Source organism: Bipolaris maydis (genome assembly GCF_028858645.1).
Source record: "Bipolaris maydis strain C4 unplaced genomic scaffold PSV08scaffold_1, whole genome shotgun sequence".
Classification (NCBI taxonomy): Eukaryota; Fungi; Ascomycota; class Dothideomycetes; order Pleosporales; family Pleosporaceae; genus Bipolaris; species Bipolaris maydis.
Window position 1 is genome coordinate 1,225,144 of NW_027093857.1, and position 23,989 is coordinate 1,249,132.

General features: G+C 48.7%; 5 protein-coding genes across 5 annotated transcripts; 4 read left to right on the forward strand and 1 right to left on the reverse strand.

Annotated features, from left to right (window-relative positions):
- The first annotated feature begins 66 nt into the window (after positions 1–66).
- Positions 67–9,511, forward strand: PSV08DRAFT_406449 (acetyl-CoA synthetase). Its single transcript, XM_066093739.1, has 13 exons — positions 67–825; positions 876–1,301; positions 1,351–1,489; positions 2,100–2,869; positions 2,927–3,265; positions 3,313–4,148; positions 4,207–5,501; positions 7,085–7,144; positions 7,219–7,289; positions 7,341–7,488; positions 7,627–8,108; positions 8,158–8,999; positions 9,050–9,511. Exons 1-13 carry the CDS (start codon positions 314–316, stop codon positions 9,166–9,168), a joined length of 6,039 nt encoding a protein of 2,012 aa, XP_065949941.1. The 5' UTR covers positions 67–313; the 3' UTR covers positions 9,169–9,511.
- Positions 9,512–9,822: 311 nt separating this feature from the next.
- On the forward strand, positions 9,823–10,939 carry PSV08DRAFT_397874 (uncharacterized protein). The gene has a single exon (XM_014222654.1). It carries the CDS (start codon positions 9,954–9,956, stop codon positions 10,815–10,817), a length of 864 nt encoding a protein of 287 aa, XP_014078129.1. The 5' UTR covers positions 9,823–9,953; the 3' UTR covers positions 10,818–10,939.
- A 1,527-nt stretch (positions 10,940–12,466) lies between these two features.
- PSV08DRAFT_213432 (heterokaryon incompatibility protein-domain-containing protein) lies at positions 12,467–14,185 on the forward strand (the record flags this gene model as incomplete). Its single annotated transcript, XM_014222655.2, has 1 exon — positions 12,467–14,185. Exon 1 carries the CDS (start codon positions 12,482–12,484, stop codon positions 14,183–14,185), a length of 1,704 nt encoding a protein of 567 aa, XP_014078130.2. The 5' UTR covers positions 12,467–12,481.
- Positions 14,186–17,793: 3,608 nt separating this feature from the next.
- On the reverse strand, positions 17,794–19,555 carry PSV08DRAFT_406453 (uncharacterized protein; the record flags this gene model as incomplete). Its single annotated transcript, XM_066093740.1, has 2 exons — positions 17,794–19,433; positions 19,486–19,555. 2 exons carry the CDS (start codon positions 19,553–19,555, stop codon positions 17,794–17,796), a joined length of 1,710 nt encoding a protein of 569 aa, XP_065949942.1.
- Positions 19,556–20,008: 453 nt separating this feature from the next.
- On the forward strand, positions 20,009–21,086 carry PSV08DRAFT_346044 (uncharacterized protein; the record flags this gene model as incomplete). The annotated part of the gene is made up of 6 exons (XM_014222656.1): positions 20,009–20,105; positions 20,184–20,378; positions 20,427–20,467; positions 20,520–20,668; positions 20,717–20,850; positions 20,911–21,086. 6 exons carry the CDS (start codon positions 20,009–20,011, stop codon positions 21,084–21,086), a joined length of 792 nt encoding a protein of 263 aa, XP_014078131.1.
- Between the last annotated feature and the right edge of the window lie 2,903 nt (positions 21,087–23,989).

Below are 23,989 nucleotides of genomic sequence, written 5' to 3' on the forward strand. Positions count from 1 at the left end.
GGCGTTCAACCAACAGCAGCACGGCGGGCCACGAAGCTCAAGCTGTGCAAAGGACCGAATGATTTCATACCTTGTGTCGATAGCTGTGGACATGGTGAACTTTCCGCTTGCTTCCACTGCCTCTGCCCAAATTCTGCTCGACCTTTGGGTTGCTTCATCGACTTTGGGCTGCCTCGCCTCGCCTTGAATCCATACACTCCTGCATACCCATACGCGGTATTGCTTCCATTGTACCTTGCCATTGGCAGCTTCTTTTCTGTGGAGGGCCTCTTCTACGACTCTCTGGACGCTGCATCTGTGTACCACAATTGCTATGTTCAGGTCTCAGGTACTTCGGCACGTTGCCCGCGCGGCTACGGTACAGGCTCCTCGAGCAGCCTTCCGACCCGCACAGCCAGCCATTTCTTCAATTCGACGCTTCACTTCTTCTCCCAATCGTTTGGATAAAGACTCCCAGAACGACGACCCAGTCAATGCAGCGACAACGTCAGGCGAGCCTGGCGAGAGTGGTGACCACGAGGGTCAGTACGCGCGAACTAGAGACGACATTGTCGTAGAGTACCCAGAAGAGAAGGACCTACCGCCTTCGAATCCCGTCGTAGGCCGTGGAGGCGAGCACTCGAAGCGCACGCTGGCCTCATTTTCCATGGAGGGCAAGGTAGCTGTCGTCACTGGTGGAGCTCGAGGTCTGGGCCTCGTCATGGCCCAGGCACTGGTTACATCTGGTGCCGACGTCGCCATTGTTGACATGAACAAAGAAGAAGGAGAGCGATCCGCACAAGGGCTCATTGATGTCTACAAGAAGGAGAACCCCGGATCCAGAAGGTTGGAAATTTCTCCTCTCTACATCCTACTCCGGCTAACTCAAGACACAGGACACCAAAGGTCACAGCTCACTTTTGCGATGTCTCGAGTCCAACCTCCGTCAACCAGTCCTTTGCCGAGATCTTGAAGCGACATGGCAAGGTCGACAACCTTGTCACATCTGCTGGCTTCACCGAGAACTACGATGCCATCTCCTACCCCCACGACCGCATGCAGAAGCTATGGGGCGTCAACGTCGACGGCACATACCTATACGCTGTGGCAGTGGCAAAGCATCTCATGGAGAGGAAGGCGCCGGGAAGCATCGTCATGATTGGCAGCATGTCTGGCTCCATTGTCAATGTCCCGCAGCCACAAGCCCCGTACAATGCTGCAAAGGCAGCAGTGCGACACTTGGCAGCTAGTTTAGCCGTTGAGTGGGCGGGCGCAGGAATCCGCGTGAACTGCATTTCGCCTGGATACATGCTTACTGCATTGTACGTCAATGTTTTGTCACCAACCGAAACGATGCTAACGGTGCTGCAGGACCAAGAAGATTCTCGACGACAACCCAGAACTCCAGAAGCAGTGGACATCGCTGATTCCTGTCGGTAAGATGGGACGTCCCGAGGACCTGATGGGCGCTGTCACTTTCTTGTCCAGCGACGCTAGCTTATACGTTACGGTGAGTAGTGCCTAGATGCAGTTAACGAGCAGCTGCTAATCCGATCATGTAGGGTGCGGATCTCCGGGTTGACGGAGCTTACACCTGCACGTAAGCGCATGTGATGAAGACTACTAGACTGCATATACCTTGCCACGTTCATTTTGACGTTGAAATGCGTCGTATGCGCCCAGCTACGCCCAGGTGGTTACAGATAGACGGCAATGATGAACCTCTTCACCTCTTTGCTCCCCATAATTGCGCCCATGACTTGATCTGCTGTGTGCTTGTGTCTCTCCATCGTAGCCCCAAACCCAGTTCCCCACAGATGGTTGATGGCGGCCAGGCCATCCTAGTCAAGGGCGGGCGCACTGTGTCTTAGTCATGGCCAGATTTCAGCCTCGCTGTGGCCGTGCGCTGTGGCAGGTGCAACACACTCCACCCACCCAGTTCCCGCCCTGCATAAGCTCTAGGGCCCTCTGCAAGCCGACCAACAAGGGCGTCTCCTGTCGCGCAATGAAGCACAAACAGTGACTTGCGTCCGCTTTATACCGACTCTCCTCTGTCTCTGACCCGCGGCCGGGCCGAAGCCATGTTCAACATCTCGAACCTGGTGCAGAAGGCTCAACAGTACATTGAACCCACGCTCAACACCATCGCTGCTCCCGCATCCGCAGACCGACGGCCCTCCAAAGCCACCCTTTTTCGCTACCAGTTCCGACTTCCCGACTCGCAGAATCCCCTCCAGGAGATCACCGCCGAGCTTACACTCCAACCCCACCACTCCACGAGGGGTAACGGCGACGTCACATCCGACAAGGACCGCGGCCAGGGCAATCATTATGTCGGCAAACTACATCTTAGCGAGCAGTATTTATGCTTCTCCACGCAGGGCTCAAGCTTCATCAACACGGCGAGTTTGAGCTCCTCGAGTAGCTTCACAGGCCAAACCCATGGCGCGGGACCGGCGGGCAACGGTTTCACCCTGCCACTATGCGGTATACGGCGCGTAGAGCGCCTGCACAGCCAGAGCTACATGTTCGCCCTCGCAATTACCACATGGAATGGCACACCAGACTCCAAGTCACAAGCACCTGCTGGGCAGAAGCTTACGATCCAGCTTGCCGGCTCGCGGCAGGCATGCGAGCGGTTTTGCGATGGCCTCAAGAAGGGCTTGAGGGAAGGCGTCAAGGAGGTGGAGAATCTACGCAATGTGGTAGCTCAGTGCTACTCCGAGTATTTGCTCACCGACGACGAGGGAAAGAAACCGGGCGCGGATGGCAAGCTGGGGAGGGAACATCCAGATACAGGCTTGGGCATGATATTCAGATACCCTGGAAATGCAAGGAAACTTCGAGATGCGACAAAGATACGCCTCTGGCGTGAATACTTGAAAGGCAAGTTGAATTCGGTTCATGCACAGAAGCAGTACTAACGTGCAACAGACAACGGCCGAAGCGCAACCCTGATCCGACAGCCCACCTTCCACAAACTCATCCGCGTCGGTCTACCCAATCGTTTAAGAGGTGAAATGTGGGAACTCACGTCGGGGGCCTTTTTTCTACGCCTGCAGAATCCGAACCTCTATACCGAAACATTGCAAAAATACTCTGGGCGAGAGTCGCTGGCTATAGATGAGATTGAGAAGGACCTGAATAGGAGTCTGCCCGAGTACCCAGGCTTCCAGAGTGAAGAGGGTATTGGCAGGCTTCGGAGGGTATTGACGGCATACAGCTGGACAAACGAAGAAGTCGGCTACTGCCAGGCGATGAACATTGTAGTCGCAGCGTTGTTGATGTATGTGTGCCCCTCGACGTGCAGGTTCTTGATTCTAACCAATAAAGATACATGTCGGAATCACAGGCCTTCTTCCTTCTTTCTGTGCTGTGTGATCGCCTACTTCCCGGCTACTACTCGCAAACCATGTACGGCACCCTCCTCGACCAAAAGGTTTTCGAATCTCTTGTGGAGAAGACTATGCCCATACTCTGGGACCATCTCGTCAAGTCTGACGTACAGCTATCCGTTGTTTCCTTACCGTGGTTTCTTTCGCTCTATATCAACTCCATGCCTCTGATCTTTGCTTTTCGTGTTCTAGACGTCTTCTTCCTTGAAGGCCCAAAGGTTCTCTTTCAAATCGGCCTTGCTATCCTTCGCATAAACGGTGAGGAATTACTCGATGCCGCCGACGACGGCTCTTTCATCTCCGTCTTGAAGTCTTACTTCTCTCGACTCGACGAATCCGCACATCCAAAGTCGGAAAACCCCAAGTTACGTGCTGTCACACGATTCCAGGAACTTATGGTTGTGGCCTTTAAAGAATTTGCTGGCATCACGCAAAACACCATTTCAGAGCAGCGCGCCAAACATAAAGACGCTGTATTAGAGAATATAGAGAGTTTTGCCAAACGCACATCGATAAGGAACCTCGGTCCAGACAGCAAAAAGTTGAGTTTAAACGATCTGGGATTCCTGTACGATAGATTCTACGCCGTACTCTACGAGCGACAACAAAGAGCCGAGATTATGCAGCAAGAAGCTGAGCGCAAGGCCAAGGCTAGCAGGATGAAGGCGACTGAAGTCGTAACAGGCATTTCCGGCAGTGCAGAGAAGGGGCGAGTAGCGCTCGGGCCCAGTCCTACCCAGATGGATTACGATGCTTTTAGAGAATTTCTTGCTGGTGAGTTGTCTGTCAACTTTTAGCAACACCCGGATACCTCTGCTAACGAGCTAGTCAGGCATCGCAAAATGGGCGATTACCGACTCACCAACCTCTCCGCCTGAATCCAGCGGCAACCAAAATGCACATTCATATTTTGGAAACAGTATGAGAAAACGACCGCCCATGTCCCCATGGGGCTCAGGACCAGAGCCTGCAGACCACGAATTCATGCGCCGCTTGTTCCGACGTTGGGATGTCGACATGACAGACTCGCTGTCATTGCAGAACGTTGTCACTGGGTTTGCCAATGTCAAGGGAACTAAAGACATCATGTCCAACATTAGCTACTTCTTTGAGCTTTACGACGATGATGGCGATGGCAAAGTAGACCGCGAGGGCATTCTGAGGATCTCAGAGGCTCTCTTGTTCTTATCGCGGCGCGGCATACACGATCCAAGCCCTGCTGCTTCATCACTCGACGTAAGTTCTGGGTCCAACTCGGAGCGCGCTGGCCGTGACGAGCAGTTTTTGAGCAGCGTGTCTGCATTCATTCGCAATTGCTTCGAATATGCCGACCCTGATCACCCCTCGAACCAGGCAGGCCGAGACATGGATCAGATAAAGGATGATGTTGACAATTTTGCGATCGGCGATAGTGATGAAGACGACTTGATAGACTTTGGATCTGAGCCTGGAACCCCGAAAGCAAAACCGGCCAAACTTGAGAAGTCGGAAAATAACCCGTTGTCGCCCACACCCTCAAATCGTACAATGGATTCTGATCTGGAAGGACGAAGCGAGAAAGCAAAGTCGGCAAATCTAGCGCTAGATCCCAACAAGCCTCTCCACATTACGCTTCCTACCTTCCGTATGGTCATTCTTGCAGATGAAGCATTGCTAAACTTCTTTGAGGTTGGTTTCTCTTCGTCGTTCCGCCTCGCTGATGAGACGCTTCCTTCGGCGTCTAGCTTCCACAACCTGACAACCTTTGCCAATGCTGGAAAGCAGGGAGGTGCCGCAGGTTTAGGTGGTGTTGTTGGTGGAGCTGGCGTTGGTGTTGTACCACCTGGCAAGGGGCTCCGAGGCATGCTTGACAACATTGTCAATGATGGCATGAGAGTTGCCACAGAGGTCAGAAGAAGATATGATGAGGCTCAAAAGGAACTTGACAAGGAAGCACGACATGGCAAGGATGACGAAGAAGAGGAGGAAGATGTAGATGCCAAAGATCTTGATCTTCTGGAAGGCGCTGAGACGGCTGGCGTAGGTGCATCAAAAGGCGAGGTTCCACCTGACTTGTTATCGCCGACTGGCACAGGAGAGGAAGAAATGAAGCCGAGAGATCGAACAGGAAGCGATGCTAGCAAAAAGGTGCTTGAGTTTGAGCGATAGTAAACGCTTCACGAAATGAAGTTCCCGTTGACGGTTTGAGCATTTGGAGGTGTCATTGGGAGTTTTTTTATTTCGTACAGTCTAGCACGTGTTGCCATCTAGCACTCAACTATTGGTCTCTTGATCTTACTCTCTTCTCATCAATGACCCTCTACTAGCATCAAAAAAAATGCGACACTAACATACCGCCACCCCTTTTTCACCTACCACAACACCCTCTGCACCCAATCTCCCATCCCATCCATCACCCCCCACCCCCACGCATCCACATCCCTAAACTCCACCAAATTCCCTTTAACAACCACCCCCTTCCCACTCCACCTCCATTCCGCATCCCCCAGCACCCCTGTATTCTTCAACCACCCCTTTCCCTGAAAAACCACCACCCTAAACCCGCCGCCCAACCCCATAGGCTGCAGCCCACTCTCCAGTATGCGCTCAAAATGATGCGTCTCGGGTATGTGCATGTTCCACACGGCGATGTTGACGGGGATGCCTGCTGCAGCGTAGGCTACGCGCGCCGTTTCTTCCAGCAAGGCTGTTTGGCGCGTGCGGCCGATGGTGTCGAGATCGAAGGCGATTTTGTGGAAGAAGTTCGTGAGGGGTGCGGCTGGGGAGGGGAGGAAGGAGGGGAGGGTGGTGGCGAGGATGAGGGGGGCGGGGAGCATAGTGTTTTTTCTTGAGGTGGAAGTTTGGGAGGTTGAAATTTGGGGAGGAGAGAAGGGGGGAGGGAGATGGTGAGAGATAAGGGTGAGGGACGAGAGGGGGTGGTGGTTGCATGGCGTAGTGGTGCGGTATTGATTGGGGGAGATGGGGCGGCTATGTACGTTTGTGATGCAGGTTGGGGGCACGGCGGTTATGTTTATTGGAGGGCTTGGGATTGTAGAGGTTTGGTGTATGGAGGCGCTTGAGAGTTTTGTTTCCTTTGATAGATGAGATGGGTAGATATCTTGGTATGTTGTGACAGCGTGAAGTCTGGTTTTGTTCATGCTATGGTGGAGAGCAGAAGGTGAGTGCTGTCATTGTTCTGTGCAAGGGTGTAGCCCGAAGTCTTCAATCTACAGTAGGCTTAACTGAATTGTAAAGGAGGAAATATTCATGGATGTTTGACTGTTTTTATATCTTCCTGTGTTGTTGATGGGAATGCCAGTCATTGATACGTGAAGCCTCTTGGTGTACCTATTTGCAACTAACCACTTTCACCACCACGCATTCATATACAGGAGTCTTTTATGCTCAAGTGCTAGAGTTTTACACAAAGGTTAATTTAATAGAAGAAGAAAAATGTAAAACTCTACAACGCGGGTTTATAGGCAAGTGTCTCCGGGGATTTTGGTCTAACAAGAGGGGGAAGCCACAGCTCGGAAGCTACCCCGCATGTCCGCCCGGAACTGTCGACCGCGGCTCAGTTTCGACGAGCGGCACTGACTCGTCATGTCCGTCTTGTCTCCACATAAGACCGATGCCAGCCATGTCTTTCCTTCTTTTGTCCGGCTTGTTGATGCTACCTTCAATTGAAGATGCTTCGGAAGCTCGTTGGTCGCGCTACAAGATGCCCTAAGCCTGTGCGAATTGCGCAAAGAGGGCTCCTCACCCAAGCATATAGTATTGGCCCTACCGAGGTACGCACGTCAATTGAGCCCTCTCCCCGTAATTCCAAATATTACCTTTCGGCTTCGCTAATGGCGTAACACAGCCTCCACTGCTCGAACAAACTATTCCCCAGCACTTTGCAGGTGTTGTGAGACAGTATGGTGATCGTGATGCGTGCGTGTGTCTTGACCAATTTTGACATCGTCCTAACTAAGATTCGTATAGAATTATCTCACACCATCAGCGCATACGGCTGACATACGATGCGCTGGATCGCGACTCCAACAGACTGGCAAGAGGATTACAGAACCTGGGAGTCAAGAAGGGAGACAGGGTTGCAGTGAGCTTGGGAAACAATATTGAATTTGCTACGGTATGTTGTTTGGGCATTGATGAGAAACAATGGCTGACGACTACAAAGATTACGTATGCGCTTTTCAAACTAGGAGCGATACTGGTATGTGTGCGTCCGGAGCTATGAGAGATTGCTCATAAACCAATTGACTTCAAGGTCCCCCTCAATCCTTCTTTTAACGCACCACAAATCCTAAACGCCATCAATCACTTAGACGCTTCCCATCTCATAATTGGAGCCGAAACAAACCTTCCACGAAAAGACCCGCGTTCCAACATCTCGTTGCTTACACATTTGATACCCAATCTTGCCGGTTCGAAACTCGAGTCGGAGCTTGTTCCTTCGCTAAAGAAGGTCGTAATGGTGGACAATACCCAAGGGAGGATCAATTTGGACGAATACAAATGCTTGGGAAGATATCAGGATGTAATTGAGGATGGTGGCCAGGGTTTAGCATTACAGGATCAAGGACTCGACCCTCATGATATTGTCAACATCCAGTTCACTTCGGGTACAACCAGTATGCCAAAAGCTGCGTGCTTGACCCATAGGAGCATTTTGAATAATGGCAACAGTATCGGCGATAGGATGCTGCTTACAGAGAACGACATTGTCTGTTGTCCGCCTCCATTGTTTCAGTGAGTCGTCCCGTACAGGTTGCATCACACAATGTCTGACTGTGCACAGCTGCTTCGGATGCATTCTCGGATACATGGCTACAGCAACCCACGGAAGCGCTATAGTCTTCCCCACAGAAGCTTTCAATGCACTTGCTACTCTTGAGGCTGTCCGAGAACACAAGTGTACTGCCCTGTACGGTGTTCCTACCATGTTCGTGGCGGAGCTCGAACTCCTAGGCAGTGGTGCAGTACCATATGAGGGCTTCCAACATTTACGCACTGGCATCGCGGCTGGCTCCTCCATTCCCGCTGAGCTAATGCGCAAGCTTCATAAGATCCTGAACCTGACGGAACTGACTATATGCTACGGAATGACAGAAACAAGTCCAGTCTCAGCCATGACAACCACGGATGATCCTATTGAGAAGCGCATCAACACTGTAGGCCGGCTTCTCCCACATGTTCGCGCAAAAGTTGTCAACGCTTCAGATTGGTCGAAAACGCTCGATGTAGGCCAGCGTGGTGAACTAGCCGTCTCGGGGTATCTCGTTATGAAAGGCTATTGGGGAGACCCGGCGCGCACAGAAGAAGTTCTTCAACCAGACGAGGACGGTGTCATGTGGATGCATACTGGAGACGAGGCCTCCATGGACGAGGAAGGATACATCAAAATCACTGGAAGAATCAAGGATCTCATTATCAGGGGCGGCGAGAATATTCATCCTCTTGAGGTTGAGAATTGTCTCTTCGCCCATCCAGCCGTCAGCGAAGTCAGCGTCATCGGGTTACCGGATGAGAGATACGGCGAAGTTGTTGCAGCTTTTATCGTAAAACATGCTGGAGAGGAGGGAAAAGTAACAGCTGATGAGGTGAGGACTTGGGTTAGGGAAAAGCTGAGCCATCATCTGGGTACGTCTATATCAATGCTGGAAACTGTATAGCAAGCTGACATTGAAAAGTTCCCAAATATGTCTTTTGGGTGGACAATTACCCTAAGACGGCGAGCGGCAAGATCCAAAAATTCAAGCTTAAGGAACAAGGAATTGCACTGCTGCAAGAGGGCCAAGGGTTGAATTAAGAGCACTTGATGTTGTTTTGGCTGTCCCCCATCGTTCTGAGCCACTTGATTGCCGTTTTCATCAAAGATCACCACAATGGTACTAGGCAGACTCTTTCACATGCCGGAAATAGTAACCGACGATGTGGGGCTTCGAACCCAATCAGTAAAACTTATGATGCACTAAAATGCGATACTCAGTATCGAAATGTTTAGTGCTGTAACGACAATCTGTTTTTCAATCTCATCCGGTGCCCCGCCGGAATATGGATCACATTCTGGCATAATGGCAGGGGTACTGGTGCAGTAGTACTTTATAGTGCATGTAAGCGAGGGGATGCTTACCAGTCACGCTTCAGTTCATGACATCGCATGCATAGGTAGGTCTGACTGAACATCAGCAAGAAGACCATAGTATCAATCAAGTGCTATCGTCAGAAAAGATCTGCCTAGTGAACGAAAACTAGGTCTTATTCTCACATAATCATCTTGCCTTCTTCGTTCTCTCGTGCCATGTTTTGATAGTACTGGTCCGAGATGAAGGAAATAAACTGCAGAAACCTCAACAGTCTTTTTTCCTTAGCATGCAGGATCTATGCAAGGCCAGTCAACATTTACTTACCAAGCCGCTTATATTGTGCAACCAAGTCCATCGGCTATTTGTTTTCACCTGGCATTCCTTTCTTTCTCTTAATTTCCAGGGACACCGCCGGAAAGTTCGCCGTCCAACGTTACTCTACCTTCCGCCAGCATATCGACATCGTCACCAACAAACTTGTTAAATTCAAATCCAAATCTTGCTAGAAATGTCAGAACTAACAAACACTCGTGTGCCCACACCCTCCAACCCCTCACATCTGGCCCCGCGCTACGAAATCCGAAAATTGAAGCCGGTCCACCTCCCCTGGGCCACCGCCATCCTCGCCCACAGTCATGGCTTTCACTCGAGTGTCTGGCAGAAAATATGGCCCGACCGCAACCTTGGCCGCTGGGTCGTCGAAAACACTCTCAACTTCGAATACCTAGTCCGCCACCAAATCGACTCAGGTCTCTCCTTCGGCGTCTTCGACACAGAATACGAGTTCAAAACCGACACAGCCCGCGCCACCGGCGGCGCCCTCCTCTGGGACGCCGGCGAACTCGATACAAAAAGCGTGGAAAAGACGCAAGGCCGCGCAGCAGAAGGGCAACGGTTACTAGACCAGATGGACTTCCCGCTCGTAAGCATAATGCTCAGCTATGACGGCTTCACCCCGCTTGATCCCGAGAAAATGAAACCCTTAATCGCCGCTTGGCCCGAATTCCGTATCCTCTACGGCGCGCTCGAACAGCGGGATCAGCGAGATCCGGCGTCGTGGAAGCCCACTGCGCCGCGTCAGGTGCTCATGCGCAATGCGACGTCTACGCGGGGCGACTATGAAGGGCGGGGCATTATGGGAGCTGCGGCACGGTGGTTGCAGCGCGAGGCGGCGCTGATGGGGTTTCAGGGAATTCAGATTGAGGCAATGGCGGATAAGGTGATTCATGTTTGGACGGAGGGTGTGCAGAAGCCGTTTAAGGGGACCTTGGTAAGTGAGTTTGAGTGTCAGACGCTGGAGGTGGATGGGGAGAGGCCTTTTGGGGCGGCGAAGCAGAGGATTATCAAGGCTTGGGTTGATTTAACGGCTTGAGGGAGATGGGAGGGGGATAGCATTGACTTCGACTTGGGTTGTTGCCGCTATGATAGATTCAGGTTGCAAGTTTGCTTGAATAAATGTGTCGGCCTTGATACGGCCGCTTATAGAATGGAAAATGGAAAACGAATGGGTGTGAATTACTTTACAGCATTTTCATTCCTGCATATGAGCGGTTTTCAGTGTGCAAGTAGATTTCTACTGCACAGGTTTTCGGATGATCAAAACAATCTAGCTTGTATGTCACTTGTCATCCAATGCTTCCATTATTATAAGGTAATGATGGCCTTGTAAATGCTTTTCGACAATCGAGGATGCTGGAGGCGACAGCGGAGTAATTCTCAGAAGGATGGAGTCTACCTGTCGTCACTGCGAAATCTTAGTTTTTAAGACCACAGGTCAGATATGACGGACTATTGTAAGGCCATCTTCGCTAATCTGGTATAACAGATCGTTGTATTCCGAAAACAATTATTATTCAGCTCCCATATCGCAATGAGCTTGGCGACTGTAATACCCCATCTTGCCCTGACATAAAGGGTCTAGCCGCTAGTCATCCTTGCGAACAAGTAGCCCCATAGAACAATAGCGAGGCTTGCTACTGAATCATATCATGAAAGGTTCATATATTCACTGCTTCTTGCTCTTCCCTCGAACATACTCCGTTGCCCTATCCCTTGTAGCATTCTAGCAACTACTGCACATTAAAAACTAAGCCAAATATCGCCCCGCCTTCCCGGGAATACTTTCCACCCCTGCGCCACCTCAATCTCAAGACATGTAGTCTTGTGGGGAAGGCGTGTGTGTTGGGCGTGATCACTGGCGTGGCGGCTGGTATGTAAGTGAATGCCTCTAGCGAGTGTGTGATTAGGAGTAAGATGCTAACGAATGGTGTTATGATAAAACGGGGATGGTGAATGGAATAGCTAAGTTTCAGAGATGCGATATTTGATGCTGCACTAACTAGGCGGGTACAGAGATACCGGTAGGTTTTGGTGGGGTGGTGAAGAGTGAGTTGACCGACTTGGCATGCTTGAATCTCTCGGAGTTACATGCTACTTTTTGTATATGAGAGAAGTGAATGGTGCTTCAATAAGAGGTGGCCGATATTTTTAATGCCGATGATTTAGCTACGGGTATGACTCGTTTGTTGCCGCAAGTTGTAGCCCCCGCGAGTTTTCGGATACAATCCTACTGTTGCTTACAGCATACTAGTATATTGGTTCATACTAGTTCCTTGTCCATTCTTGTAAACTTTCTTCATGTAGTCTCCAATTATAACCCTAATCACTGCTCTGCTGCTTCTGTTCGTCGAAAATTGTCTTCAGCAAGAGTGTACACACTGAGCATTTTTCGGATAAAATATGTGCTTTTTCCATTCAGTCGGCTGCTAGTTTGTTCTTTAAAAATGCTCAGGTGGCTCGTTTTCTATTTAGCGTGATGCAATATGCTGCAGCTGGAACCAGGACACCAGGCGGTCCACCATAAACTATTAGGTAGCAGCCGCGTCGCGCACTGCCCCCGTCGCCCGAATATCGGGATGCTTTACCAATTGACTAAAGGCTTACCCGGCTCCCAGTTTACTCGGTCTTATCAATTCTGCATATCCTGAGTATTTTCCTAACCCTGAACAACCATAAACCAAGCAATTCAATCTCGCTATGAGGCTTTTGAACACAGAGTCGCTTGAGCTTAGCTGTCCTTATGTCCCAAGCGAGGTTCCAGATTACGCAATCCTTTCTCACCGGTGGAGCACTGAAGAGGTCACATTTGCAGATATAAACAGTACGCCTATTCTACACCTTCAAAGCCAGATGCGGACGAAAAAAGGTTTTGCAAAGATACAAGGAGCTTGCAAACTAGCACGCAATGACGGATACACTTGGATCTGGATTGACAGTTGTTGCATCGACAAATCTAGTTCGGCTGAGTTGCAAGAAGCGATCAATTCCATGTGGAGATACTACGCAGAGTCAAATATTTGCTACGTTTATCTAGAAGATGTTCTCGATTCGGAAGCTGGCTGGGGTCCGATGTTCGCTAAAAGCCAATGGTTCACACGTGGTTGGACGTTGCAAGAGTTGATTGCCCCGACATGTGTCGAGTTCTTTGCGGAGAATTGGGCCGCCATCGGTACAAAATTCGAACGTTACAAACAAATTGCAGATATCACATCAATCGACTCAGACCTTCTCATTCGTGTCCGAGCTCTTGATGATTTCAGTACTGCGGAGAGATTGTCATGGGCATCCCATCGGAACGTCACTAGGGAAGAAGATGAGACATATTCACTGATGGGTCTGTTTGACGTTAACATGCCACTTCTCTATGGAGAAGGGCGGGAGAAAGCCTTTGTCAGGCTCCAAGAAGCTATCTACAATGCCACAGCCGACCACTCGATGTTCTTATTTCGCTATAGCCAACACAAATTCAGCCAGCCTCTATTGGCTAATTCGCCGAAAAGTTTCTGCGACAGGTTAGATTGCACTCTTTGTCTCTCGCCAAAATGCCCAAACACTTCTTGGGTTTTTCGATATCGCAATATTGTTGCATCCGAGAGTTGGCGCACACAAGCACATGAACAGATCATGACGACTGTTACCAGTTCACGAAATGAAGTATCCACCATCCTTCCGATTTTGGCCTATCGAGAGATTTCCAGCAAGCTAGAGTTCTTGGATGGAGCGACACCACGAGTCAGTGTAACCCATGTAGCGGTACTCAATCATACCTTGAAAAAGTATCCGCAGGGTGCTCTTTGTCTCCTGTTACAACGACGGTCTGACCTGGATTCATCCCTCCGCTTACAAGCACTCCCAGTTATTTTGCCCGATCTTGGGGACTTCGTGTCTCGACTCCAAAAGACGAAGCTCCTCATTTGTCCAGGACCGGGTAAACTAACATATCAAGACCCCATCGATGCAGTGTTTTCTATCCATAGTGATCTGTTCCATGTAGAAGCTTGGGATGTTAAGGGCAGCAAGAGTCACTCATTAGTATCAGCACAAACTGGACAAAATTCAGAATTCAAGATACGAACAGTAAAGCATGATCTACCCGAAAAGCCAGTTCAGATATCATGTGGAATCGTTTGTTCACAGGATTCAGAACTTTTGCTCACTATCCGGCTAATTCAAATGAACGAAATTTGGTCCATCAAAGAGATAACTGAACGAAGGAAATACAGCAGGGAACGAAACCTACACACACTGTTTCTTTCTACTGTTCTTGCTGATCGATGTGCAATTCATTTTCCCGATGGAAAGATACTATCAGTAAAACTTCGACGGTTACCCGGCTCTGCGCGTACTCCTGAAGGCTTCGTAGTAAGGAACTGCTATCAAATTTCAATAGACTATCGATAGGTGGTCCCGTAGCAATATGAACATATACTTCTAGCGGCAACCTATCATATAGTTTGATTGTTTTATAAGCTATTAGCTTGAGCTTAATGTTGAGCCTTATTCAAGAATGGGAAGCGAACTAACAGCTGTATCGAAAGGTCTTTGAACAAGGCTTCTTTCATAGAACGCTGCTTTACGATCAGTAACTAAAAGGAGTTACACTGCGAGTTGGCCACAATATAGTACATTGAATATCACATTTTGTGTTGCATTGTAGTGTCACTATAAGCAATGACACTGACACGTTTTCGAGTAGGCATATCCCTAAATAACATACTCTCGAGTTATTACCACTATGTTAACTTAATTTCTTTATGTAAATAATGGTAATATTGTGGTATATGGTGAATGTTCGTTCGAGAACAAGACATTGTGCATGAAATAGGAGGACATATCAATGTAACAGCTGGTCCTAGACTCATAGATACCAACTGCAGTTCATAGGTGCTTGGAATCGTATCGAGATGGAAGAAATTAAACATTTCACATCCTCTACGAAAGACCTATCATGGAACAATCATTTTTCATAGACAGTTCTGCACTTGGACGATGCTATGATCAGCCCCTCATCTCGTTCTTTCTTCTCATATTTGCTATATACGAAGAGAATGATTTTGCATCTTTCCTGATAGTGCCAGTTAAATCAACAAACTAATGTAGCAAATGAATCAATTGACTGGGGATAAGTGTCAGATTTAACAGTAACTCGAGCCCCCTCCAAGGTGATCCGTCGATCTGAGTCCTATCTGGAAGCCAGAACTCGAGTAATTGAGGCTCTGCTCGGTATATAGACTTGCGAGGTTTACCGGTAATTCTAGATTCCTAGTTACTGGGCCATTTCCCAAATCAGGGATAAACCGCGCATGCATATGCAGTATGCATAACAAGGAAAGAGGCGTGTGACACAACCTGGCGTAAGAGTGCACTTACACAGTTGCGCAAGAGCCACAGATTATGAGTCTTTCATTCGCTGTTGTAGACCTCACACTAAATTCGACCAAACTTCTCGTATTCGTCAAAGCAAAGCGCTTAGCAGACTTCTCGAGATTTGTGGCGTACATCCCCACCCCGGTATAGAAAAGATAGCTCTTGAAGATATGGAATACCTCTGCACTCTTGTATTTTAGATCAAGGATAGAAGCCACAAAAGTCATTTCTCAATTTTATTGCTACAGTGTACTCAGCCGGTCGGTCGAAAGGCAACTACGTAGAGTACTGCCTAATGTCACCACCCACTCAACCTGACACACCTTCGGCGATTGGTGTGCACTTTACCGATCAACTAACCTATGTTTACAGCTGCAACAGTCTCATGATCCAACGCATCACTTAGGCTTCCACGGATAGAATATGACTAGACGTTTTACTACGTGGGGTGCATTAATGTGGAGACTGCACACCACTCCCGCATGCAGACGCCGTTGTCGTTTCAAAGCGACACCGTGAGGACAGGGATTACTCCAAGATTGAATGCGAAATATGTTATCGTGACGAGTCCCGGAGTATGCACTGAATACGGTGCATACATGAAGACATGCAGACAGCAGTGGCAAAATGCAATGTAAGCGCAGCAACATCGCCCTCACACTGGGCATTTACGATTGGTACTTGAGATTTGCAGTCATATGAGATATGTATATCATGCACTGGCTGCTACTCGTGTCCAATGAATTGATTACTCGGAAAGACGACCCAATTGTAGACGTCAATTGAGACCAACGGCACGGCATTCCGATACACTCTCAACCTTATGACCCGGTAGTGCAGAGCTCTTGGGAAGCCAGCTGAGATGCAAGGCTGAGTCGGCAAGATGCAAGGTGAGCTGTTCAGACCAATCAAACGACCGCAGTGGCGCTACGTACGTGATGCAAATTGAAAAGCGAAAGCTAGCACTTGCGACGTAGGCGCTGTCTGAGGCCGCCGCTTTTACACAAAAAGAAATCGTATTGGTTCTCTTCGATCCAAACTCTCATACACCAAAAATTGTTGTAATCATTACTTCTTCCTTCAGCTTTGCGTCACCACATGCCCTTCTGTGGGTACGGGTTTCCTATTGGCCAAAGAGCGAGATACTGCAGTCGACGCTCCATGGAGGCAAGCGCAACGTAGGGTAAGCATGTAAATTTGTTGAAACATACAATACTTCTCTAATCGTTGGTTCTGCGCAAATGTGTACTCAAACGAACGAAATTGGCGTGGAACCAGCTCAATAAACTCAGGATTAAGGGGCTGATTCCACGATACTCTCATCGTCCTGCGAACCAATAAGAACATCAGACCCCACACACACATCTGTGATTCGCTTATCACAGCCTGCAGGTCATGTCCACATCTCGTTAACCATGTGCTTTCCTTTTTTCTTCCGCTCCTCAGTTTCTTCACCGGTGGCCTCAGGCATCACCAAAACATCTAGAAATGGATAACATTGCAGCAAACTAGACTTAAATCGTCTTTTTTTGCCACTACCAAAGAACCTTAAGTCGACATCATTCCATCACTTATACTCTGACATCTATCATCGAGCTAAAAGGTGAGGATGAGAAGGTAGAAGGCAATCAGCCAGGAGCCATAAAAATCTCAGGACGTGGTTATGCAGTTGACAAAAAACAAACATGTAGGATAAGGCTAGTTAACTAGTTGCGTCTGGCTTGGCTAGATCCACAAGTCTGATTGCATGGTCATAAGCCTCTTCATTTTCTTGCGCAGAAGCTGAGCAGAGACGGTGAATGACTATCCATGATTGACATATAGCACATCTAGTCCTCTGCAAGCCCGTTAAGGACTTGTCCAATCATGTCAAACGATCACTTATCCACAATATCATGACTCTGTTCATAGGTCGTAATTTGACTCGTTCGAAGAGGCTGGGCAGTAGATGCGTATGCCAAAAACCAGATGATCGGTCTGAATAGAGGTTGTACAAGTGTAAATCTGTCGACTGGGAGGAATTCGGTGCTCTTGTTCTGAAACCGATCCTTGCACAGTGTGATGCGCAGAATCACATCAGGAACAGGGTTGAAGGGGCATCCCTACAAGGCCTCAGATGCCTCACTTTTGTGGAGCCTGAAACTAAGATAACGCAGCATTCCAAATGGTCAAGATCTGGTATCACAGGAGTGGCTTCAGACACCGTGCAGTGATGGAACCTGTTGGGAAAGATAGGCTTGTTCCACAGTCACCCATGTAGTAGCAGATGGTAACGTGGTCGAACCAAAACTCTGCACCTGTAGTATGGCCAAACCATGTTGTTGGGAACTTTGCAAGGAAAATTGATTTAATAGGTAGTATACAGTGTACAAAGCAAATATTGTGACAACGCATCTCTTGTGGAAACCCATGCCCTGTTTTCATGTTAGCCGGCTAACGCTGTCCAATTAAAAGAAAACAACCAATAATGACGCTACCCAAATAAAGAAAGTATATGCATGTGTGAGGCTTCGTGTGCAATAAGAATCCGAAATAGGGGTTGCTCGAGTTGAAACCTGGACATCCCTGTGTACAGCGTCGAAAAATCTTTGATAGCAGACAGGTGATTTTCCTTGACTCGACTCGACTGTCTCTTGGTGATTCTACCCAGCATTGTGCTGAAGGAATCGATGAGGAATAACCCATTTCTCTCGTGTGAGATGTTCATCTCCCTGATTGGAGCTCTGGAAAATTCGAGGTTCGATCAGAGTCTTGATCGTCCCCCAGTATGACGTGTCTGGCAATGCGTTTGTCGTACGAGAAGTTCTCAATGGCCTGGTCCGACTTTTCAATGTTCCTTGCAAACTGGCTTTGGAGTCGCGGCGATCCTGACATCCCATTTTGTGAGGAAAACTGTGAAATGACTGTCGTGTTCGTAAAATTTGCAGCCCAGGCGATACCGAAGGGCTACTGAAGCTCCTTTGTGGGTCTCTTCTCTCGCTAATGAACGGTCCATATATTTCAATATCTGTGGCACCAGAGGCTTCGCTGTTCCTGAACGGACATTTCCGACGTGGCACCTTCTGGACAATGTTTTGTTCCCCTTGGAATTCCGTTGAATCTACCAGCAACCTGTCGGAAAGCATGTCCTCTCGTCTTATCGCGATAAAATCATGTGTGAGAGAGACAGGGCTATATCCTGTGATGTCTTGCTCTTGAGATTTGCCATGGGTGTCCTTCCAATTATTACTTTCAAACTGCGCCCCAAAGGCAAAAATACAATGCCAGCCTTCAGGGATCTCTTTTAGCGGAGAGCCGTGTGTCGGACCACGAATAGTCTCCTCATCTTCAGGATAGCTCATTGGTAGATAAGGTTGAAACAAGATGTCGACGAGCCATGTGTTCAGGCGTTCATTGTTTGACAGTAGACGAAAGCCTGCCGTGTACGAGTCGTCATCCTCTTGGATATTGAAGTTCACTTGACGCTGCAACACTAGCTGTGGAGCCTTCTCTTGTGGAGTCGAATTGGCGATTTGGTTGTTCTGCTTGACAATTTCCCAGCGGTCCGCGGTTGCAGGAGTTACTTGCAAGGCACCCTGATCTCCCGGGATTTTCTCAGTTCCAGCAACAGGAGAGCTATTTGAGTGAACGCTTTTCAACTTATCGATGAATTCCAACTCTTTCCTTGAGTATCTTAATTCCTTTAGCGTGTAGTTTTGTTCCATAGCGTCATACTCGGCCTCCAGTGAACCTAGCTGGCCTCGAAAAGCATCAATCAGCTCAAATGTTTCCACTATGTCTTGGGGCAAGGTGATTTCTTGCTTATGTAGGAAAATACGCAACTGATCCATCACCAATCCTTCTTGAAAACCGGTTTTCTCACGTGCCTCAGATATCTTCTGTCTATCCATCTGCATCTGAAATCGAGAACCCATAAGATCCTCCCTTTCTATCACTAGCGCTTCATGTTGTCTTTCGATTTCGGGAAATTCATATGATTGGATTCCTTCATTCGTAACTCCAGGGCTCCTTGCTGGTATCTCATCCAGTATCTGGGGTGAAATAGCAAATTGCGGGGGTGGTGGAGGTGGTGGGAGGTTGGCATAGCGGCCCATGTCTGAAGGCCGTACAGGTGGGTCATCTCCTCGTTCATGTGTGCGCATACTGGTATGTAGATGGTTCTCAGTGGGAGTTTGGATTTCGATTGAGGCAATGTCTTCCTCCTTACTGCTCGTGTCATTTGTGAAATCTGTCGCTTTGCCACGAGGACCGATTAAAACATAAAGGGATTGAAGCCGTTTCGCTAGATACTCATTAGTGCTCTCGTTCCACGTGTAATTTCTTTATTTGCACACCGAGTTTTTTGCGCTTTGGTAGAAAAGCAAACGACACGTTGCCTGGGCGGCTCCGTGATCGCGAAGCCATCTAGAGCGACAAGTAAATGTTAGTACTAGGGTTTCTTGAAACCGTCCGAGGGACAATATGCTATGCCCCATAGCGAGTTAGCCCCCATTTTTGGTCACCAAGGCTAACATGGTATAAGTGGTAATCTTCTCGCTGCCTTTACCACCCCTGTCATGCATGCTCCATGCACGCTGCAGGTGTTACCGATCATCACCCGGCCTGATTTCAGCCACCCCTCGGCTTCGACATGTGCTCCTCGCGAGCACCGAGATCCGACATGCATCGGCAACATCCCTATATTGATCGATGAACTCGGCAACTCACTCGCACGTGTGGAATGAGGCTCTGCTGCATTTGATGGCTCTTCTAGCTGTTTCCTTAGACTTAAAAAGGGAGGCATGCGCGACATGGCAAGCTGAATCGTCGCGCAACCGACAAGAATTAATCGGTACTACGTATATACTTGAATGAAACATGACTGAACCCGTATGGGACGCTGAACACCAGAGATATTTGCGTACACACTGGGACGAACAGTACGGGCGCTATTATAGAAACCACTATGTGGAAGGTTTGTGAACCTTCACCTGTTCTTTGTCTTTGTTTTTTTATCTTTGCTCTCTTAGGCTAATGCTACGACTACATCTAGAACAGGGCTGGGTATTCTTTGACTGGCTCCCCTTTGACTGGCTCCCGCCTCAAAGCCAACCCACTCGTACCGATTCACCGCAGGGTGTTCGAGCAGGGCCAGCTTCTACTCCGGCTATAGAAGGTCCAGAAATCAGAGGCACTTACAATTATAACCAACCCGCGCCGAACAGCCATGTGGAATCGTTGGACCATTGTATAGTGCAAACCCCCTTGTAAATTGAATAGTACTGATTGCGTGCAGCTTATTTTGTCAGACCTAGCAGTTTCTTTACTGTTGGCAAGGTAGAGTAGCGTACTTATACGCAAAGTGAACTTTCGACTCATAACATACTAGGTCTTCTCGGTCTTGTTCAGTGAAGCAGCTGGCTCGACAGCAACTGCATACAACAACTCCATCTCTATTGTGAGGTATGGAGAGTATGTGCATAGTCAGATCCGACGTTTCATCGTAGTCGCACCCAGGCATGGATTTTGCTTCGCCGTGTAAGTGACATGGCCCATCAATCTTGCGCATGTATTTGACAAGTTTAGCCCCATATTCACGTACGGTGGCCAGGGTACGAAAAAGCACGGTGTGTTACCCAGTGCACATGCGATTGCCTACTCCCTTGGCTCTATGCCTTCACTGTTGGAAGGCGAAAGCTCGCTTGATAAGGACCCTATCTGCAAGTCACCCAAGCACCAATACCTTTGAGGGCATATTCTAACACTGAAGATCGGATCAGGCATCATGATGGCGCAAGGAGTACCTCAGCTATCTCAAGCATCGCGAATTTTCTTTGGAATCCACCACCCTACTCAGCACAACGTCAAGGTCAAGGATATTGGCGACGTTCATCCTGATCACATCCACAAGCTCTTAGGTTATTGGAACACCCAGAACTACTCGCCCGGCGACTAAGATATGTTGCATCATCTTCGCATCACTGCCATTTGCGCCCATATGCAACACAATGCTCCCATCTGTCGCGTCATACCTGAGGACTGGGGGCATTCTTTCCTTCTCATCCACTATACGTTACCTTTACAACTCGCACGATGTCACCATTCGTTCGTTTTCTGCACACACACACACACACACACACACACACACACACACACACACACACACACACACACTATATCAACCTGGATCACGATCTCCTAATGTTCCCACAATGTAACAGCCGCTCAAATTGTATCTAATGAATATGACGTATCAGATATCCTTGTTAGCCAGGGTACATACTTAATGCACATTGCATGCTGTGATGTTTGCTACCTGTCAGATTAGATAGTATCGGGAGCCACCCTATGGATCTCTCTGCCCCATCACTGAGCTATAGGGCACGTAAAGAGCAGTCCCGATCGCCTGCTAAGTATAAGGCAGTATGGAGTATACGACAACTGCAAAGTCGCATGTAACACGTGGGCTTGCTCGAATGCCCTTGTGGGTCTGGGAACCACGTAGCTGGGAAACGCGGTCGATCAAGTGGGTTAGACGACAAGGGCATCCATGGTGCCCTTCCACTTTCTCGTGCAACAGTCCTCATCATCCTTCCTTCATATTACCACACCTTGCTAGAAGCACAAGCCTTTAAACATGCAAATGGTCACAGAGAAACAAAGACGGCTCCGCATGACATCACCAACATGATTTAGATACAAGCTCACCAATCACATATGTATCCAGTCCCCGCAACAACACTGCGCAGCCGCGCTGCATATCCATTGTATCGGTCAACCGCTCAAAAGCGGCCCGTCGGCCGGAACATCCCACACGGGGGGCCTAATAAAAGTTTACCTTATGGCACTGCAGGACTCTTATTTGCTGAAAGGAAAACGATAGACGTGTCAGTTGACGCTTCGCTGCACAGCACCCACGGCGAAGTCGCCTGATATTGTCGTTCTCATGATTCCGCTGCCGAGAATCAATGGTACACCTGTCCCAGTCACTACACATTAATTTTACGTCTGTTTATTGGTGGTCGCAGTTAATAGCATTCACAATCAGCTCCATGCATGTCTGACAAGGATGGGAACAAAAGCGAATGACAGTCGTACATGCTGGTAGCATGGCGCGTATCCCACGTCAACGTCAAGACATCATGCACCTTTTAATGGCCACAGTTGGTAGGCGACGCGCGTTACGCTCATGCCAAACATATCCTTGAGGCTTGACACGAATGAGGCTGGGAAGAAAAAGCACCAACCAACTTTCTCTAAAGCAGCACAATGTTCCCGGGTCCTGAAACATGTCAGAGTTTCCTAACTGGGCTTGTGTCCCGGAAGGACCGGCCAAGAGAGATGTCACCATCTGAACGAGATGGTTGGTGGACCACCAGGTAAATGTTACTACGGTGCGGAAGGATAAATCCGGTCTCATTTGAATGGGCGGTCTTTCCTTCTCGCCGTGCCATGACAAGTTTATTGACTGGCTCATTTCCACATCCCTTGCCTTAATTGTCGGTAACAATCAGAGGCCACGAAAAGGCAAGAAGGCATTTCGGAGCCCGAAAAATGCGGTTTCACAGGACACCATCTGATGTGCACATGGCGCAAACGAGAGATGCATAGGCATAGTGTACGTAAACGCGGTCATGCTCGAGAAGTCGCGCTGTCGGCGTTGATTATCGTACAGAAAGCCATCTAATCAGCGGCCTTTCCTCTTAGCCTCAAAGAATCCATGGCTTAGTGTAGGGCGCAAACAGATAAGGTGCCAGTCCCACGGGAACTAGGCGCGGCTTACGTACTACTAAGTGGGGTTGAATGCGGGCCGCCGGGACTCCACTTCTGAGGCTACACGCCATGCGCAACCAGCCTGTGTACACCAGCCTTGTCATTCCGACTTTCTGCATTCACGACACTGTGCAGTTTTCGTGTCCCAAAGATGAGAGCTGAAGAAATTCTGTGGCCTCCGGATGACATTCATCTTCAAAAGAACGTAAATTTGTGGCTTGAGCTCGTTCACAGATAAGACACTTGGCGAGGCCTGATTGAGTACTTGTCCCAATCCTTCCGTTGAGGGGTGTCAACCACGCGGCCGGAGAATGGTCAAGCATAACCGATAGACGCCTCGTAGAACCCGGCATCTTCATTAAGTGGTTCTATCGGACCGAAGAGAGCGTTTGCCTTGTTTACTGGATCTACCGGTGCTCCAGTGCTCACTCGCAGCCGAGAGACAGTCCTCCTGATCATGTTGTGTCACCGGCCGTCTTAAGCCAATACCCGACAGAACGGGATGGGATTGCTACTTGTGGTGGGTTACACAAAGGCATGTTGGTAAACAACCTGCCTTTCAGCCCTCTCATCTAAGCACCGCCCTTTCAGTGTCATGATATCGTCAGCCATGAAGAGGAATTGCTTTTTTATTGACATGCGGCTTGACGATAGTAATCCGATCATTACACGTGATTCTTGCTGGATTTCATGCATGCTTGAATAGGGAATGGACATCAAAATCTCAACTTCAAAGACTTTACACGTGAAATGTGAATGTCGTTGGACATCTTTCTGGGCATCTGTATAGGTCCAAAAAATACAAATCTACAACTCGATTTAAAAAAAAATAGACAAACTCACACGTTTCTCAAGGGAACACTGGCAAGACTCGTCATCATGTGATGCGTTAACCTCATGGCGATATATTTCCAAAAAGAATAAACATCACAAAACCACAAACTACATATTCTCCAAATCCAAAACTCACTGTCCAGTTCATTGCCCTCGAGTCAACCCACACCTCCAAATCACACAACTCCTTCGTCTACCCCAACCCGCCAGAGAACAATCCTACACCTCGATTCACCCAATCTCTTTTCTGGA